The sequence below is a fragment of the Megachile rotundata genome, chromosome 13, assembly GCF_050947335.1.
Source record: "Megachile rotundata isolate GNS110a chromosome 13, iyMegRotu1, whole genome shotgun sequence".
In the NCBI taxonomy this organism is placed as follows: domain Eukaryota; kingdom Metazoa; phylum Arthropoda; class Insecta; order Hymenoptera; family Megachilidae; genus Megachile; species Megachile rotundata.
In genome coordinates, this window is record NC_134995.1 from 14393601 (window position 1) to 14410207 (window position 16607).

The 16607-nt window shown below is 35.5% G+C and overlaps 4 protein-coding genes across 7 annotated transcripts; 3 read left to right on the top strand and 1 right to left on the bottom strand.

Moving 5' to 3' along the window:
- Positions 1-398: 398 nt before the first annotated feature.
- On the top strand, positions 399-4002 carry LOC100876990 (protein Skeletor knk). The gene is made up of 12 exons (XM_012288532.2): positions 399-537; positions 758-977; positions 1046-1154; positions 1226-1464; positions 1540-1708; positions 1784-1895; positions 1965-2101; positions 2177-2312; positions 2386-2575; positions 2647-2747; positions 2813-3067; positions 3146-4002. The coding sequence occupies exons 1-12, from the start codon at positions 462-464 to the stop codon at positions 3439-3441; spliced, it is 2040 nt and encodes a 679-aa protein (XP_012143922.1). The 5' UTR covers positions 399-461; the 3' UTR covers positions 3442-4002.
- LOC100877102 (protein fem-1 homolog A-like) lies at positions 3288-8274 on the bottom strand. Of its 3 annotated transcripts, XR_013040392.1 has the most exons (11): positions 8138-8248; positions 7823-8075; positions 7056-7508; positions 6462-6770; positions 6018-6381; positions 5895-5955; positions 5657-5815; positions 5340-5585; positions 5115-5240; positions 3618-5043; positions 3288-3537 (listed from the first exon to the last, which is right to left on the bottom strand). XR_013040392.1 is itself a non-coding variant. In XM_003704694.3 (10 exons), exons 3-10 carry the CDS (start codon positions 7492-7494, stop codon positions 4813-4815), a joined length of 1935 nt encoding a protein of 644 aa, XP_003704742.2. In that variant the 5' UTR covers positions 7495-7508; positions 7823-8075; positions 8138-8248; the 3' UTR covers positions 3288-4812. The 3 variants fall into 3 exon arrangements, 2 of the variants coding, with proteins under 2 accessions (XP_003704742.2, XP_076395470.1); XM_003704694.3 differs by having other exon boundaries at positions 3288-5043; XM_076539355.1 differs by lacking the exon at positions 7823-8075 and having other exon boundaries at positions 3288-5043; positions 8138-8274.
- A 118-nt stretch (positions 8275-8392) lies between these two features.
- St2 (Sulfotransferase 2) lies at positions 8393-11155 on the top strand. The gene is made up of 8 exons (XM_003704695.3): positions 8393-8638; positions 8984-9189; positions 9270-9473; positions 9551-9647; positions 9884-10040; positions 10115-10235; positions 10300-10394; positions 10475-11155. Coding segments are annotated over exons 2-8 (987 nt in total). The 5' UTR covers positions 8393-8638; positions 8984-9188; the 3' UTR covers positions 10787-11155.
- A 126-nt stretch (positions 11156-11281) lies between these two features.
- Positions 11282-16458, top strand: LOC100879528 (DDB1- and CUL4-associated factor 10 homolog). Of its 2 annotated transcripts, none has more exons than XM_076539354.1 (5): positions 11282-12042; positions 12124-12237; positions 12311-12680; positions 12760-12975; positions 13054-16458. In XM_076539354.1, the coding sequence occupies exons 1-5, from the start codon at positions 11846-11848 to the stop codon at positions 14170-14172; spliced, it is 2016 nt and encodes a 671-aa protein (XP_076395469.1). In that variant the 5' UTR covers positions 11282-11845; the 3' UTR covers positions 14173-16458. The 2 variants fall into 2 exon arrangements, with proteins under 2 accessions (XP_076395469.1, XP_012143916.1); XM_012288526.2 differs by having other exon boundaries at positions 12760-12951.
- The last annotated feature ends 149 nt before the right edge of the window (positions 16459-16607 follow it).

A 16607-nucleotide genomic window follows, 5' to 3' on the forward strand; every position in this document is an offset into this window, starting at 1 on the left:
GTTGTAAAGTTTCTACTTTACAAAATATCAACAAAGTTTTTCGGGATCAAATATCCTGCAATTTCCTTGCCAGTACATTCCATTCTAATGAGCACCGGAAGGGCAACAATCCAGTGACACCGTCTTTCTTCCTCCACGTCGAGGAAACTCAGAAAGTCGATGAATCGCGATCGAGGCCCCTCCAAAACACATACATATACTTTCTCTTTAAGGCGGCAACACGTGCCAAGGTGGTTAGTATACTATCCGTTCGAGTAGCCAGGTCTACTTTCTAGAGAGACGGTAGCGAGAACGAGTCGAGGCCGCGTCCATTCCAGTATCTTTTGTTCTTTTCTCAACGCGTTTCCTCTGTAATAAATATTATTTTAGACTTTTTATAAATTCAGTGATCGACGAAACAGAAATCGAATCGTTCAAGAGTTAATTCTGAGACGTTCGGATAATCTGAGGATGGTGAAGTGATGGCAGATGTTACGAAAAGATGGATAACGTGCGTTCTAGTGACAGTTCTGGCATGCGTGTTATTTCCTACCCGTGGTACGTATTTTTAAGAATACACAATTTCAAGTAGTTTCAATCGATTCTATAAAGTATGTTTATAATATGTGATTCGTAAAACATTGACGATTCGTAAGACATTGAAACAAGCATTGAAATCTCCACTGATCATTAGCTATAGCAGCTTCCCTTTTCCAAACAAAGAATTTGTCGTTACTCATCGAATAAGAAATTTTTCATCAATGAAACACTTTGACAGGCTTCGCTCAATCGGACGGCGAAGAGTACAGAGGGAAATATCTTGGAAAGTTGAACGCGTATCATCATCAGGTGTCCGGTGACGTTTACGTGGTGGACGAATACACGTTGCTGTTGACGTCCTTCAGCTACGACGGTAACGGAGCCGACACCTTCTTCTGGGCTGGTGCATCGAATCGACCGGGCCCTCAAGGTTTCATCGTACCCGACGAATGGGGAAAGTCTGTTCCGTTCGATAAATAACGGATTTGGTTAAAGCTGTGCAAATAAAATGTGTTTCTTTTTTCAGAACAAACGTCCTAGATCGATATTTTAATAAAGACTTTACGCTCACCTTACCGGATAATAAAAAGATAACAGATATCAAATGGTTTGCTGTATACGATCTTGGAAGTCAGGTAGAATAATTTTGATAATTTAACGTATCAAATGTTAAAATATCTGTACGTTACAAGCCTTTTAAATCTAGAATACGTTTGGGGACGTATACATTCCTGAAGAGTTCGATCCACCGGCTCCTCAGAAGATCTCTCAGCTAACAAAACGATCGCACGGAGTGTCTTCCGAGTCTATCGTAATCGTCGATTCTAAAACCATAAAAATACCAGAATTTAAATACGATGGAGAAGGAACAGACACCTATTTCTGGGTGGGACTTGGTCCTCAACCTTCCAGCAAAGGAACCAAAGTTCCCGACGAGTATGGATAGTAAGTAATATCGAAGTTTAAGCATCAAAGATTTACGAGTTACATCTGCAGAAATAACATTATAACACTTACCAGTTTGGATCCACTTCGTGCTTATAAAGAGGAAGACGTGATTATTCAGTTACCGGGGGATATGACTGTTTTCAATATCGACTGGCTGAGTATCTTTGACGTAAAGACCAAATCAAACTACGGCTCCGTTATCATTCCTGATGGTTTGAACGTGCCTCCTTCCTTAGTAAAAGTAATAAATTGTTTCATTCTGTAATTAGTCTATAGACAGGAGACAAACTAACATCGAATGATTATCAAAGTATAGGTGATTAAGCACGCACAGGCCTTGCCAAACTGCGTTCAACTTCATAAACGCTATCAAGTTAGCTGGGAAATTTTTGGTCCTCAAATCACTGTTCAATTAACTGGGCAGATCAGTAAGTGCAATTTAATAATAACAATATACATATATATAATGTAATATTTAATGCATATGAATGTTTCAGATGAAAATGAATACATGGCGTTTGGACTATCAGGTTCAGAGACTTCCAGCCAAATGGAAGGGGCTGATGCTGTAATTGCTTATATGGACGGTACCAGAGGATACGCCGTTGATTATAATATTACCGCCAAAGCGCCAGTACGTAAATATGTATAAGATATCAAATATATTAATTATCGATTTAAAATAACTCATCTTTTATTATGAGAACAGTGTGGAAAGGTTCTTGGTCAGTACAAAGGTGTTTGTAAGGATGAACTATTTGGTGCTCAGGACAACAATCAATTATATACAGCTGCAAGAGACGATGGAATTACAGTTATCACTTATAGGCGTACACTTAATTCTTGTAAGAAAGCATTAAAAAAAATTAAAATGGACAAAAATAAGTAAAGATCAAATACAATTGTCTTAAATTGTAGCCGATCCAGGAGATAAAGAATATCCAACAGATAGACCAGTTTATGTGGTGTGGGCTCTAGGAAGGCTAGACGAAAACAAGGAACCATATTTTCATGATATATATCCTAAAAGTGATTTGAAGTTGGAATTAGCTCGTCAAGAACCCGAGAACACGTGCATGGATTTTACAGAGACCAATGAAAAATTAATGTGAGTGACTAATTTTCCTAGAACAAAAATTTCGGATACAAGTTTTGTAATTATACATGGTCGTCCATTAGAGAACCCTGGGAGAAGAACGAAGTATTTGACAGAAGTATTCGAACCTTTAGAGCAACCATTGGACCATCTGGAGGCAAGAAGGGCTATCAAGGAATCACAAGTTTGTTGATAATGTTGTATAAGCATTTTTTTTGTACCGATTATAAATAAAATTTCATGTTGCAGAACAAGCGTCCACAGGTCTGGCATGGTACATCGAAGGTCAATTAATTCCCGAATTGTACCTGCGTCGAGGACTAACTTATAGTTTTCGAGTTCATGGAGGAAATAATCCTCATAGTTCTAATTTGTATCATCCGCTAATTATTACTACCGAGCCACACGGCGGATATGATAGACTTAGTGACGCAGCACAGAACAGAATCAGAGTCTTAGCTGGTGTTGAGTTTACCAGAAGAGGTCAACCCAGACCAACAGCAGGTCCATATTAAAAGAATAACTAACTTTCAAAGTCGATAAATAAAAATATGAAATGATTCGCCTATTCAATTCTTCCAGTTGGCCCACTTTGCCTGAGTAAGCATAACAAACGAGACAGAAGATTGGATGACGATTTTCCAACGTTCAAGCAATTTAACAGAACACTGATAAGCAGCTGTGAACCAGGAGAAGGTGGAGTTTTGGAAGTTACACCAAACTCTACGTGGCCAGACATTGTTTACTATAATTCATTCACCCATGCGAACATGGGCTGGAAAATACATGTGGTGGATGCTTACTTAAGGAACGTTGCTGTTGCTGAAAAATTGTCGTTACTCGCAGGAATGATGGCTGTGTTTTTTCATTTGTTATAAAAGTAGATACATTTTGTTGAGATCATTCGTACGATTTCCTTATATAAATATCAACTGACAAGATTTTGATTACAATTAGTACAGAATGCGAAGTTCCTACATAAACGGAAACAAATAAATCAAACAGTTATCAATATACGTTAAATTAAACAATTTTTTAATTATAAAGTACTTACATCATTTGTTTCACGCATTAGCTGTTTCATGAATATTTCACGACATTCTATTTATTTAGTTGCATTGATAATTAACCATATGCACATATAAAAGTCAAGATCTGTTAGCTATTTAAAGATATTAATGTTGTTTTGTATTATTAGTAGGTAACATTTCCATTGTATGTTCAACTCAAGATTTATAAATATCATAAGACATTTCATTTTCGTGACATAAAAAAATTTGTGCTATTTCCCATAAACAAGTGGGTTTGTTACGAAAATGAAAGGCTTGTTATTTAATGCATATATGTATTTGTATATTTCGCGTTTATAGATATTATTATTCGAATGACAATTTTAATATTTCTTTTCTGCAACGAATAAATAATTGTAATAAAACATATCGAAGGTATTTTTAATAAATATAATCGCGTTATATTCTTATACTATATTTGTTCTTGCTCTTCAATTTTATGTTGATGTATATTGTAATCGTATGGCAATGCTCGAGTATGATACATCTTTGGCATTCAAATTAATAGCCATGTTCTTTTCACAGATCTTTGACATTTTGTATCCTTATTATTTATTATATATGATCTCTTTCATAAAAGGAAAGTGCAAAAGCTTATTTAATAATTCTCATTCTGTTTCTTTTCACTAAATGTTACTCTTAAAATATAATGTCAATCCATTCACACGTGATGTAATGTTAAAAGATATTCTAACTACTGATTTACGTACAAGTACATAAATCGATATCGAATTAAATAGCGAATTATAATATAGTATCCAACATAAAAACCTTATCAAAACACTTTTATTTAAACCAGTCTTTCCGAATTGGATACTTTACCATTCTCGCACCTTTTAAAATAACTATTTTGTGTAATCGTTATTTTCTTTAAAAATATTACTTTTTTCAATAAAAATGAGATTGTATAAATTCTAACTTGTTCATACAATCATACGAAAGTATGAGAGATTTAGTTGTCGACGATACAGGAGTGTTCCTTTTCTGAAATATTTTTTTTCCTTTTAATTTGTAGGGCACTCAACGCATCCTCATATTCATTACAACTTTGAAAAAATATTATATTATGTACACGTATTTGCATTGTGAACGTTGATGCATTTCCTATAACTAAATTTAGTTCTATAAATAATAAAGGAAAGAAATATTATTAACGTAGAATTTTTTGCTGGTTATTCATTATTCTTTATGAAGTTCTAAAAACTGAAAAAGTGTATCTGGCAAATCTATACGTCTTCTACAGCGAATACCGTATTTCTGAATAGCTTGAGCCGCACAACATCTAAGACTAATATAGTTTACAAGATTCACCCTATTCGTTACATTTGAAGATATCAACCGTACTGGAGTCTCTCCTGTTCTGTTTGGCGTGTCTAAATGAGCATCATAGTCCAATAATAATTTTATTAGCTGTAAAGAAACGAGTAATAAAGTTTCTTATTCCTTATAAATAGGATATGAAAAAATCGTAAAATACATACTGCATTCTGGAAATTAAATGGCTTGCTTGCTATATGCAAAGGCGTTGACCGCCATTCGTTCCTTGCGTTGACATTTGCTCCACATTCTAAAAGTAATTTGACGACTTCTAAATGTGGGAAAATTGTCTGTAAAAAATAATCGATATTTTAAATTGCACATAAGTAATATATGAATTTGTATATATATAAAATTTATTCAAGTATCAAAATAACATAAAAACTCACATGTGTGCTATCAGTAGCAAAATAAGTAGAACTGATGGTATTCATTTTTGAAACACAAAGATGCAGAAGAGTATCTTCCTTACATGCAGATCTAGGATTCTGTTTAACTAAATCATAAACTAGTTGCTTAGTTAGCGCCTTCTGATCATCCGAAGTTCCTGTTTCTACTAACAAGTAAATAAGATGCGTCACGCCTTTTAAAATTCGCTCATAATTATCCAGCTGTCGCTTATACACTGGTCGTTTCTGAAATAAAAGAATCTTGATATGTAAAGCAATTGTACACAAATATATCAATTACTTATACCGTAAATTACCTCCAACAATTCTTTGGTTTCTGTTAATTGACTGGATAGTAATTTAAATATTGCTACTACATCGCAAAACCTCGGTTCTTCCTTATCTCGATTCTCATTCGATTCGACCATAAGCCTTAGTAAAGCTTGAGCAGTGAAACATGTATCGGCGTGTAAAATCTGAAAGTATAATAATCGAGAATAAATAAAAAATATACGATCGATATATTAGAGTCGATAATGAAAAATATTAGATTACCGTATCTTTTTCCACCCGAATTTCCAGTGCTCTATGCCATAAATCTATACAATTCTGATATCTATAATAACAAGAAACGAATAAAAATTAAGAAACAAAGATATTTAATTTATGTATAATTACCTGAAGGCCTCCGCGTACGCAGCACCTCTGAACATTAATCGCAATAAAGTATCTTTGTGGTGTGGACCTAGAATTCTCTCACATATTAATAAACTTTGTATTCTCATGGCATCTAAATCAAGTGCAATTGCATTAAGTTCCTCTAATGTTGTGAATTCGGTTGCATTTTTATATATATCACGTTTAGGTAGCACAGGCCTTTTTGGTAAAGGAACACCAAATATTGCATTGTTATTTCTAATTTCTATTGCAGCGCGCCAATATTTTAATGCCCTTTGTATGTCATGATTATCATCAAAACATGTAGATCCCATTAATTCATTTGCATCTGCTAATCTTTCAGGAGAATAAGATACTTTTTCCACTGAATTACAATAAACAATTATAATTAGTTTTAATTGTAAATGATTATGTAAAACTTTTTAATAATATGATTTGTAGTACCTAAATAGTCAAAAATTTCAATAGTCCCTTTTAAACAAGCAGTTTGAAGGGCATCATCATTATATCGAGATCTAAGATGAGGATCTGCATTATGTTCAAGAAAAAGTTTGGTAGTTTCAAGCCTGTGTTCTTGAATAGCATAATGTAAAGCAGTCTTATTTTGAATATCTGTTGCATTTACGTCAGCACCATGGTTTAAGAGAAACGTACATAACTCTACGCTTTGAACGGAATTTATTAAGCATGTTCCACCATTGTAATTGGCTTTAAGTATATCAGCACCATTTTCTACCAAATATGAAATGACATCTAAAATCAATAGAACTATTAATTTTTGTTAACCGATTTGTTTTTTATTATACTTAAAAAACATCAATTAGTGTTTCACAGTGTACTATTAACTATAAATCTATATACTTATTAACTGTAGATCTTGGCAAAAGAACCACTGACCTAGACCTACCTATAGTTTTATTTTTAATACGATATAATTTACACGTGTATACTATATTAACCTTATTGCAAAATGATTTTGCATTTAAAATTATATTAAGGCAATCACAAATTATTAAGTATTTTAAATAACTACATTACCCATGTGAGTCATGAAACAAGCTGATCTCAAAGGAGTCGAACCAGAATCTGAAACTGCATTAATGTCAGCTCCATGAGATATTAGACACTTAATTACTGAAAGTTTTCCAGAAACAGCCGCACACCATAATGGCGTTGCACAATGTACAGATTGATCGCTAGGTACTTCATATCTTCCTCTTTGTTCAATATCTGCATGACATACTGTTATAAGATATTCCACGATTTTTACGTGCCCTCTTTTACATGCAATGAACAAAGGAGCACAGCCACCTTCGACCCGAGATACAATTTCTTTTCTGACTTTTATTTTCTGCTTTTCTATCCAACTTCTTAATGCAAGCGTTAAGTGTGCTGCAGGTGCAACATATTTGCATTGTTCTATAAGATCATGGGATACTATACTCAGTTTTCTTTGAGAAGTATACATATTTAACATCTGACTTCAATAGGCTGAAAAATCATTCAATTTCTTGGTTAGTATTTTTGCTTAAATTTTAAACTAATTGAATAACTTCTTTGTCAAGTATTATTAATATAAACACAAGACGAATGAAATTAAATTTCAAATTACGTAGAAAATGAGGTTCTATTTTATGTATATGTGGTATGCTTAAATAACAAATACGATACTATAAAACAAAATAAAAATTATAATGACAAAACAATCCTATTGTAATTTTATTTCGTAATTAAAAAAATAATCAAAAGTATCGCTTAAATAATACATTACAATAATATAAATACGAAAACACAAAGAACTGTACCTAACTAAAGTTGATCATTACAGTTCACAATATGGTGATTGCATATATAGCGAAATGAACTGACATTTTCGCAATAACAACGCAATACACACAATATGTATTAAAGAGAAAGGCGTCACACTAATGATATTCGGAGAAAAAGACACTTTGCGTTTTCTCTGTAAGCACCACTTGTTATCATTTTTAAAAAATCCTGAATGAAATGCCTTTTTTAAAACGAACAACGTCTAAGAAATGGCGTAAACGAAGATTCCTAAAAATTATACAGTACAGTTCATGTGTCATGAGCTTCAGCTTGGAAAAAAGCAAACTTACTTGGGCACTAACGACGGTCACCCAACAAATAAAACAATGTGAATGCATTACTAATTTTCCGTGCATCGTAAATGACAGCTACTAGTCGATAAATCACGTGATTAGAATTCGTATCACGTGATGCGAATGCATCACGTTTTGAGTATGCGCGAGCAAAATTTGATTTGATTTCAAATCAGTGTCCAGATCAACATTTTAAAAGCAAAACGGTAGTATTAAAAAAGTGGCCGTACTCTTCTATTTCGATGTTAACTAATCTTAATAACGATTACGACAGCATCAATTTCCTTAAGATAAATCTAAACGCGTTACGTGACATGTGTATCGATATATGTGCCACAGCGAACACATTCTTGGTTAGAATGTATTAACTTTCTCTGAAAGTGAAATCTCTCTCAACGAGAAAGTTAATAACGTCGAAATAACATTCTGTGTATGAATGGTTAATTCGTGCATTCCCTGACACCATTTCTTACGAATAGTTATGTGCTACAGAATGCTGTAAGTGTGTTACACGTTATTTATATTAATAAAAAGAGGGTGATTTGTCTATTTGACCTATGAACATCATCGCACATCCTTCCTTTCTTCCGCTTCCTTTTAATTAAATTAAACATTTTTTTAATTTATAATTTCATAAATTTGTAAATATGTAAACTTAAATATCTGCTTCAATTTTGTATAAACGAATATTCCGTTTCGTAAGTGCATTATTATTCGCATGCTGCGCGTGTAATAAGGTCGACTTAATATTACATAGCCAAAAGCAATTTATTCTCTTTTCGTTTATCCGATCGTAATAGATAGTTGCTGTCCGATAAATAAAAAGAAAGTATTATCATGTAGATTTACGTGGAAGTGTCCGGGAGTCGAAAGTTGCTTGAACTAAAAATAAAAAAAAAAGAAAAAAGAACTGGACTGTGAGTTCCGAGAAGAGATGCCAATAAAACTCGTGGACATTCATTTCGTAGCGGACCACGGAAGCATCAGCATCTCGTTCTCCGATTCACACCACTTAAATTAATTTCATTCAAACAACGTTTCAGAACCAAGTGAGTGATTACTTGATTACATGAATGCATCATGAACGATCACACGATCTAGCTACATAGAGTTATCATAATGTTTACAGTGGATAGAAAACCCATTACTTTCATGACGATGGAGGGCGATACAGGAGAAAGATTGGATAGAATGTTCGGTGTAAAATCCAGTTTCTTGCGAGTGCAACCGGGCAACTGTTTATTACCGCCTCAATTCGTATTTTATGGGACAAGGATACGAGATATGGAAATTTACGAGGACGACGTATGGATGGTATCTTATCCACGAACTGGTAAAAAACTTTAATTTTTTAATTATATTCGAACAATTCTCTTAGATTTTTCTACGTTTCTTTTGCTTTTAATGTAGGTAGTCACTGGGCGCAGGAAATGGTATGGTGCATCGGAAACAATTTCGATTATGAGCGTGCTCAAACCTTATTGGTCATACGTAATCCGTTACTTGAGTGAGTTTCAGTATGATCTAAGTCAGGGATTCCCAAGCCTTCACGGTTCAGGATGCACTGTTAAAAGTTATAATTTTTCGCGATTGTAACATATATTTTAGAAACGTGGGAAACGGGAAGGGAGGTTGTTGAGTAAAACATATCGCTTTACTACTTCTAAAGCTGTATACTGTTCATGAATCGTCTAAGTAGCTTTATTCGCATAAACGATCGTAATGATTCGACTGTCGTTTTAGAGCTTCTGCATTAATGGTCTCAGGAGACTATGTGGAATGGTTCGCGAAGCTAGGTGACTCCGTCGAAAATGTTATAAAGATGCCACGAACCAGATACGTGAAAACTCATCTGCCTCTAGAATTGTTGCCACAACAAATACATCGAAAAAAGCCGAAGGTACTATGAACAGTTGCTTACGTTCATCTGTATCGCAACAATTTTTAATTCAGCGTTTTATGTAAATATTTCAGATTATCTACGTTGCTAGAAACCCAAAGGACACCTGCGTCAGTTTTTATCACTATTGCAGAAAGTTCCACAACATGAAAGGAAGCTTCAAAGAGTTCACCGAACTTTTCCTAGAAGACTGTTGTACGTAATCAACTTGTCGTCGAATAATTTACCGATTTACTGAACCGAATTGTTTTCCGTTTAGCGCCGATGGGTCCGTTCTGGAGTCACGTGTTGAAATTTTGGGAGATGAGGAACCAGGATAACGTGTTGTTCTTAACGTACGAAGAAATGAAGAAGGTAAAGCAGGAACCTATTCGTACAACAGTGACGATGTAGTTTAATCTGTGATCTGAAAAAAATGATATTTACTTTCCCAGAATCAAGTGGAAGCGATCAAGAAGACGGCGAAATTTTTAGGGAAGAGCGTGACGGACGAACAAGTAGCGGGACTTAGTGAACATTTGAAATTTTCAAAGATGGCAGCGAATCCTGCTATAAACTTAGAGTCCATATTACCGCAAAAAGGTGTACCCGAGGATGACAAATTTATAAGAAAGGGTAAAGTTGGTGATTGGAGGAATTACATGTCGGAGGAAGTGTCTAAAAGGTTCGATGAATGGACTGAAAAACATTTACGCGGAAGTGACCTCGAGTTCGATAAGGAAGTAATCTCGTACGAAGAGGAATGAAAATAGTCCACTGAAATTTTTAGAATCAGAGTGCCTTCTCACGAGATACCATGTAAAATAATTGTATCTCATTTAAATGTACATATATGTATGTTTTCACTTAAATGTGCGCGCGTTTATACTCGTACCCATTTGAATTTATCTTCGTTGAAGAAATACATTGGAAACATTAAAGTGTATGCGTGTGTGTGTGTGTTTGCGTGCGTGTGTGTGTGTGTGGGTATGTGTATACATATACATATATATATATACATTAACAATTGTAAGGTTTAGTACCATTTAGTTGACTAATTATAATTATTGATGGACACATTTACACCTAATGAGAGAGACCGGTTTTCTATTAAAGGACATTTCTAATTTTCTAGACATGAATGGATTTATAATTTGACGCGGTTTTAACACGGAGACGGAAGAACGAGAGAATAGCGGATTTTCAATCGAACAAAGTGTTGACTCGTTTAATTTACCTGAAAGAACTTGCGTGATGTGAATTTTATTCGAGAATCGCGCCCGAGTTTTTGTCGATCCTCAACGTACGACGTCGAATGTCAAAGCAAAGATGGCGTTGATTCCTGTTGTGTCAGGTGTTTAAAGTTTCCTTTAAATTTGTTCGAAACCTGACATTCCACACGGTTGCGATACTTCGATTTCTCATTTACGTCATTCTTAACCCTGTCGAAGATCGTTAACTGAAAAGAAACGTGGAGGCGTCTGTCAAGAATCACGTGTTATATCGGCCGCTAGTGGTATCTTACACTTAACCTCAGCATTCATCGAATACTGTACGATCATTTCGGAATTTGGCAAAAATTTCAAGCAGTTCGCGTCAATGTTGCTTCTCCTGCCAAAAAAGAGACTAAAAGTTTACATCGATTAATGAGGGGAAGATATCAACGGTGATTGTTAATGTTATACAATAAAAGAAAAGTTTGAAAGGTTTTCTTAAACCTCGAATTTCGGTTTCACGCTTTAAAGTTTTGTTTACAAGGCAGTGTATCGTTCCTGAGTTGTCAAACATATTTATTTGAATGCTGATTAAATTTACACCCGGGTGAAATGCCTAAAATAAAAACCAGGCAAGCAAATAGCCTTTGGTTAAGGCAACGTGAACTGGGTATAAGATTTCCTCTGGGACATGCAGATTGTTTTCATAGAACCCTTTATTCTTCCATACAACCTGTAACTTCTTGGGATCATGCATTGTCTGATGCCGCTCATGGTGGGGTCTTCAACCTTGAATATTCTCCAGATGGGTTAGTATGCATTATATATTCTTTGGATTTGATTTAAATATTATATTTGTCATAAACACTTAAGTATCCGTTGGTTCACAGTTCTTTACTATTGGCAGCATGCGAGAAGAAAAGTATTCTTATGTTCGATCCTTTGAGTAGGAGATTAATTCACGCGATTGATAACGCTCATGACGATTGTGTCAATTGTGTTAGGTACGTAAGAATCATTTTTTAATAGATGATAGTAATACTCGTAATATTTAATTCTGATTTTCCTTCGTAACAGGTTCTTAGATCAACGTATGTTTGCAACATGTTCAGATGACAGTACAGTAGCTCTTTGGGATGCTAGAAATTTAAAACAAAGGATAAAAACATTGCAGGGTCATTCGAATTGGGTTAAAAATATAGAGTATAGTCCCAAAGATAGTTTACTGTTAACCAGTGGATTTGACGGTAGCATATATACTTGGGATATCAATAGTTTTACAGAAAATAATATTCTACATACTCGTGTATTTCATACAAATGGACTGATGCGTACTAGACTTAGTCCAGATGCCAGTAAGATGTTAATAAGTACCACCTCCGGATACCTCATCATCATACATAATCTTAAGTTAAGCACGTTAACTCAAGATTTGGCAGGATTTAGAGTATGTTTTGTTTTCGAATCGATTAGTTTTTCTGGTACATTCAATAACACATTATCCGAACAATAATTTTTCATTTCAGCCAAACATGTACCGATTAATGCAGTCATCTCAAACAACAATACCAAACGTGGCGAGCTTCACGCATCTCTTTTCCCATTCTCGTACGCATAATAGAGTAGAATTTTTAACCGATTTCCCCGCTGGGGACGATGCAGAAATAATATCTAGTTTGCAAGTGCATCCTCAAGGGTGGTGTGTCTTGTCTAGGAATGTCAGTACCTCAGAGAGATCCGAGGTTGACTATATTCTCACAAGAATAAATTCGGCTACGTGATTACAGTTATTTTACAATGCATCCTCGTTTCTGTTACAGTGGACTTGTGTTCACGACATACAAGAGCGTGACGTATCCTGCGCAACAGACCAGAGTAGGGAAGAAGAAGAAACCACGTCTCAATTTAACGAAGTACCCGTAGAAGAATTCGAAGACTTTCCGCAACCGCAATCCTCTCGTTCAGGTATAACATCATCGTTTTTAATCGAAAGCCCGAACAATCGTGTCAGAGTAGTTCACACTACGTCCGACACGAGATCGAATTCGGTCGGATCCTCGGACAACGCGCAGTCGGTTCGGTTATCGAGGAACAATTGGCAACCGACGTTTCGTCGGGCATCTCGATTGCAATTGAGAAACTTGCGTTTGGACAGATACGCGTCCCGAACAAATTTTAATACGGTAGAAGCTGGATCAGGTTCAGGTGCAAGTTCAGACTCACGAGTAAGTGCAGACCGAGACAACAGGCAGGAGAACAGGTACATGTACGGAGCAGACAATAACGAGAGTATGCAAGAGGATGCTTCCAGCGATCAGGACAGAGATTCGAGTTTGTATTACTGGCTACCAAGACCGAATTCTCACCTGAACTACCTGCGACCACGTAACATGATAGACGACTTTTCTACCGGTAATATAGAACTACATGTAAGTACAACCGACGTGTGGGAAGCGCACGTGGCAGTTAGGGAAGCCAGACTCAGAAGAGAGAGACATCGAGATGCCAGATCGAACAACAACGCCGTGGTGATCATAAGCGATCGGATCAGAGTTCAGAATCGAAATAGACAAGGTCAACGGACGATGTTCGCCATTCCCAGAAATCGTATGATCCATCAGAATACTCCTAGGTTAACGCATTACATCGAGGAGCCTAACGTTGGCTCCGGTTACATCAAAGAACTTTGTTTTTCTGCCGATGGCCGATTAATATGTTCACCTTTTGGATACGGCGTACGATTGTTATCATTCTCTAGCGACTGTTCAGAACTGTCCAACTGTGTTCCACCGTTTAACGAGTCTGTACAGTTGCACGAGTTGGCGGCCAACATTAGTCACACTGGCATCGTAGTCAGTACAAAGTTTTCCCCTAGGCATTGTTTGCTCGTGTCGGGTTGCCTGGGTGGAACGATCGTTTGGCATCAACCGGTGGTTTAGTGAAATCTATTACAAATCTTTTAGCAAATTATTACTTTTTTCTAAAGGAATGTCTCGAGAAGACATATACAACTTGCCGTTTTCTTTTCCGTTGTCTTTTGTTTTTACTTCTTTACTCTTTCTTTTACATTACCTCGATAGTCTTACAAATTTTTCTGAGTATATACTTTTTGATAAAGCTTACCTTTTTTTAACGTGTCTTAGGTTCAAGGTATAATTTATTAAGAATCATTGTTATTTTCCTTTAACGTTAAACATTCTTTTTATCGAAGCATCATGAACAATGAAACGCGAAACGTATTTTATACGGAATTAGTTTTCGGAAATAATTTAAACAAGGAAAGAATTACGATGATATTTTAAGTATCATTTCGGACAAGAAATTATTCAATAAGTTGTACGTTCGAGCAATTTCGATCAATAGTATTTTTGTTCTTAACGATACAGACATAGATTCATACAAATAGCAAATCGTTGCAGTAATAATTTCACGGCCAGAGTACTTTCTTCCCTATTTTATCAACGTGGAACACGCGTCGAAACAAGGAGTTCGAATCGTACATCTCAGAAACATTCCTGCTTACTTTCAGTTGTACATATTCTCGTAACACAGCGATTTGCATTTGTAACAAAAATTCAGATCAGAAACCATTGCGCGCGTGTAGTTGTTTATTCTTCGTTGAAACTCGATTGGTGCAATGTTACGTTTTTAGTCGGTTCGATTTTGTAACGTCTTGTACATTGTCTGGCAACGATCGAAAGAGCGGTTCAAGTTTTCTCTTTAACACTCGAAAACGAAAAGACGAAAGCGATGCAATAACACGCGAACAGAAACTCTTTGCTTCTCTGTATTATTTGCGAAAGTTGTCTGCTAGACTGTAAAAAGGAACGAAGGTATAAACTTTGCAGCATGAAATTATCGTGCAAAGAGATTAACCTCGCTGAAGAACGTGTCTTTTGGCGTTATCGTTAGTATTCAATTAATTAGCCGCGTAACTAGTTATTAAGTAGAGTAGATTTTCGTTATATTGTCGTAGATGGCCATAGAACGCGTAGCGATATGAAACGTGGATACCTACGGTGGCGTAGGAGTTCGGGTAAAGGTGGCAATATAACGAGAGTCTTACTGTTCTCTGAAATTTTGACTGATCAGGTACCAAATTTGTATTGTTGGTTCATGGAACAAGGCCTTTTAACGATTCTTATCGGCGCGTTTCGTCGAGCAAGTTATTGTATCTTAATGCTTACTGGACTGCGACTATGTCAAGTTCGTTGCCATAAATTAACATTATGAGCTACTTAGGAAGTACGAAACGCGTTGAAAGTAACTAGAATTGAAAGTTAAAGTCGTGTAATCATAAGCATTAACGAGTAATCGAATTCTCGTTGTTATCAATTTGAAATACCAAGTTAATATCGAACCACGACAGGATAATAATTCTTTGAAAGCATGAAAATCGGTAACAAACGAATTATGTACGAAATTTTAGCGACTGTTTTGCAACTATTATAAGCGATCGTAAGTTTTAGAGACGTTCTTCGACAAGGAGCATTCTGTGATCGTGGAATTCGTATGTTTCATGATACACCTTACATTTGAACTCGTCGACTGGAATTTGTATCGTTGAATAGAGGAGAAGTTGTGTAATATATGTAAATACATCGTCGACTTAGAATATGTATAATGGTGTATGTAATAATGCGTGTATTACTTTTTAAGACGAAATCGAGTCAAATCGTGGCCAAAAAGGAGCGGCCAATATTCGTGTGGAGTTTGTTGATTTTTTGAGAAAAAAAACTTGATTCCACGCTTTTGGAATCTAGATAGTTTGATAATGTATTTTTTTTTTTCGAACGAATCATAGACTTTCTAATCGGAATATTTTGTAATGGTCCGTCGAAGAATGTTATCAGACAGTTAACGAAACATCTAAATTGTAAATGCGAATATAATTGATCGATGACATTTGCTTCGAAACGTTCGATTAACAAAAATTTTTAACGACAGGTGGACTATTGGTACAGCTGTCGATTCGTAAGCGGTTACCTTTTTCACTTTTATCCGAGAAAGGCGTGAATGTTCAGGGACAACAGCGTACCCTTGATTACCGTGTTCCAATCGACAAACGTGATCGAACCCATTAGCTGAACCGGTTGATCGTCGCTCGTAACGTTCTTCTATTATAATTATACGATTGTGTACAGTAGTTAGTGTGCTGATTTGTTTGTAAGATTTCTTTGTTTTTTCTTTTTTTTCTATACAATAAACTATTGCTTAACGTCTAACGTTGCACTTTCTTATAATCGTTATCCATCGCGTGTTCTCATGAGCGCGACAGTTTTTTTTAATATTTCGATACTTAAATAAAATAAACGAATAGAAAATATTCGTTTTGAATCTTTCAAGAAGAATGGAACGCTGATGATTGCAACTA

Bases quoted from the DNA above. Each gene is read 5' to 3' on its own strand.
- LOC100876990 (XM_012288532.2), top strand. From the start codon at position 462: ATGGCAGATGTTACGAAAAGATGGATAACGTGCGTTCTAGTGACAGTT. The intron at 538-757 runs GTACGTATTTTT...ACACTTTGACAG, and splicing joins CGTGTTATTTCCTACCCGTG to GCTTCGCTCAATCGGACGGC. The intron at 1,465-1,539 runs GTAAGTAATATC...AACACTTACCAG, and splicing joins GTTCCCGACGAGTATGGATA to TTTGGATCCACTTCGTGCTT.
- LOC100877102 (XM_076539355.1), bottom strand. From the start codon at position 7,494: ATGTTAAATATGTATACTTCTCAAAGAAAACTGAGTATAGTATCCCAT. The intron at 5,956-6,017 runs GTAATTATACAT...TTGTTATTATAG, and splicing joins GCGTACGCGGAGGCCTTCAG to ATATCAGAATTGTATAGATT. The intron at 5,044-5,114 runs GTATGTATTTTA...GTTTCTTTACAG, and splicing joins CATTTAATTTCCAGAATGCA to CTAATAAAATTATTATTGGA.
- St2 (XM_003704695.3), top strand. The intron at 9,648-9,883 runs GTGAGTTTCAGT...CTGTCGTTTTAG, and splicing joins ATACGTAATCCGTTACTTGA to AGCTTCTGCATTAATGGTCT. The intron at 10,395-10,474 runs GTAAAGCAGGAA...TTACTTTCCCAG, and splicing joins CGTACGAAGAAATGAAGAAG to AATCAAGTGGAAGCGATCAA.
- LOC100879528 (XM_076539354.1), top strand. From the start codon at position 11,846: ATGCCTAAAATAAAAACCAGGCAAGCAAATAGCCTTTGGTTAAGGCAA. The intron at 12,681-12,759 runs GTATGTTTTGTT...TTTTCATTTCAG, and splicing joins AAGATTTGGCAGGATTTAGA to CCAAACATGTACCGATTAAT. The intron at 12,976-13,053 runs GTTGACTATATT...TTTCTGTTACAG, and splicing joins GTACCTCAGAGAGATCCGAG to TGGACTTGTGTTCACGACAT.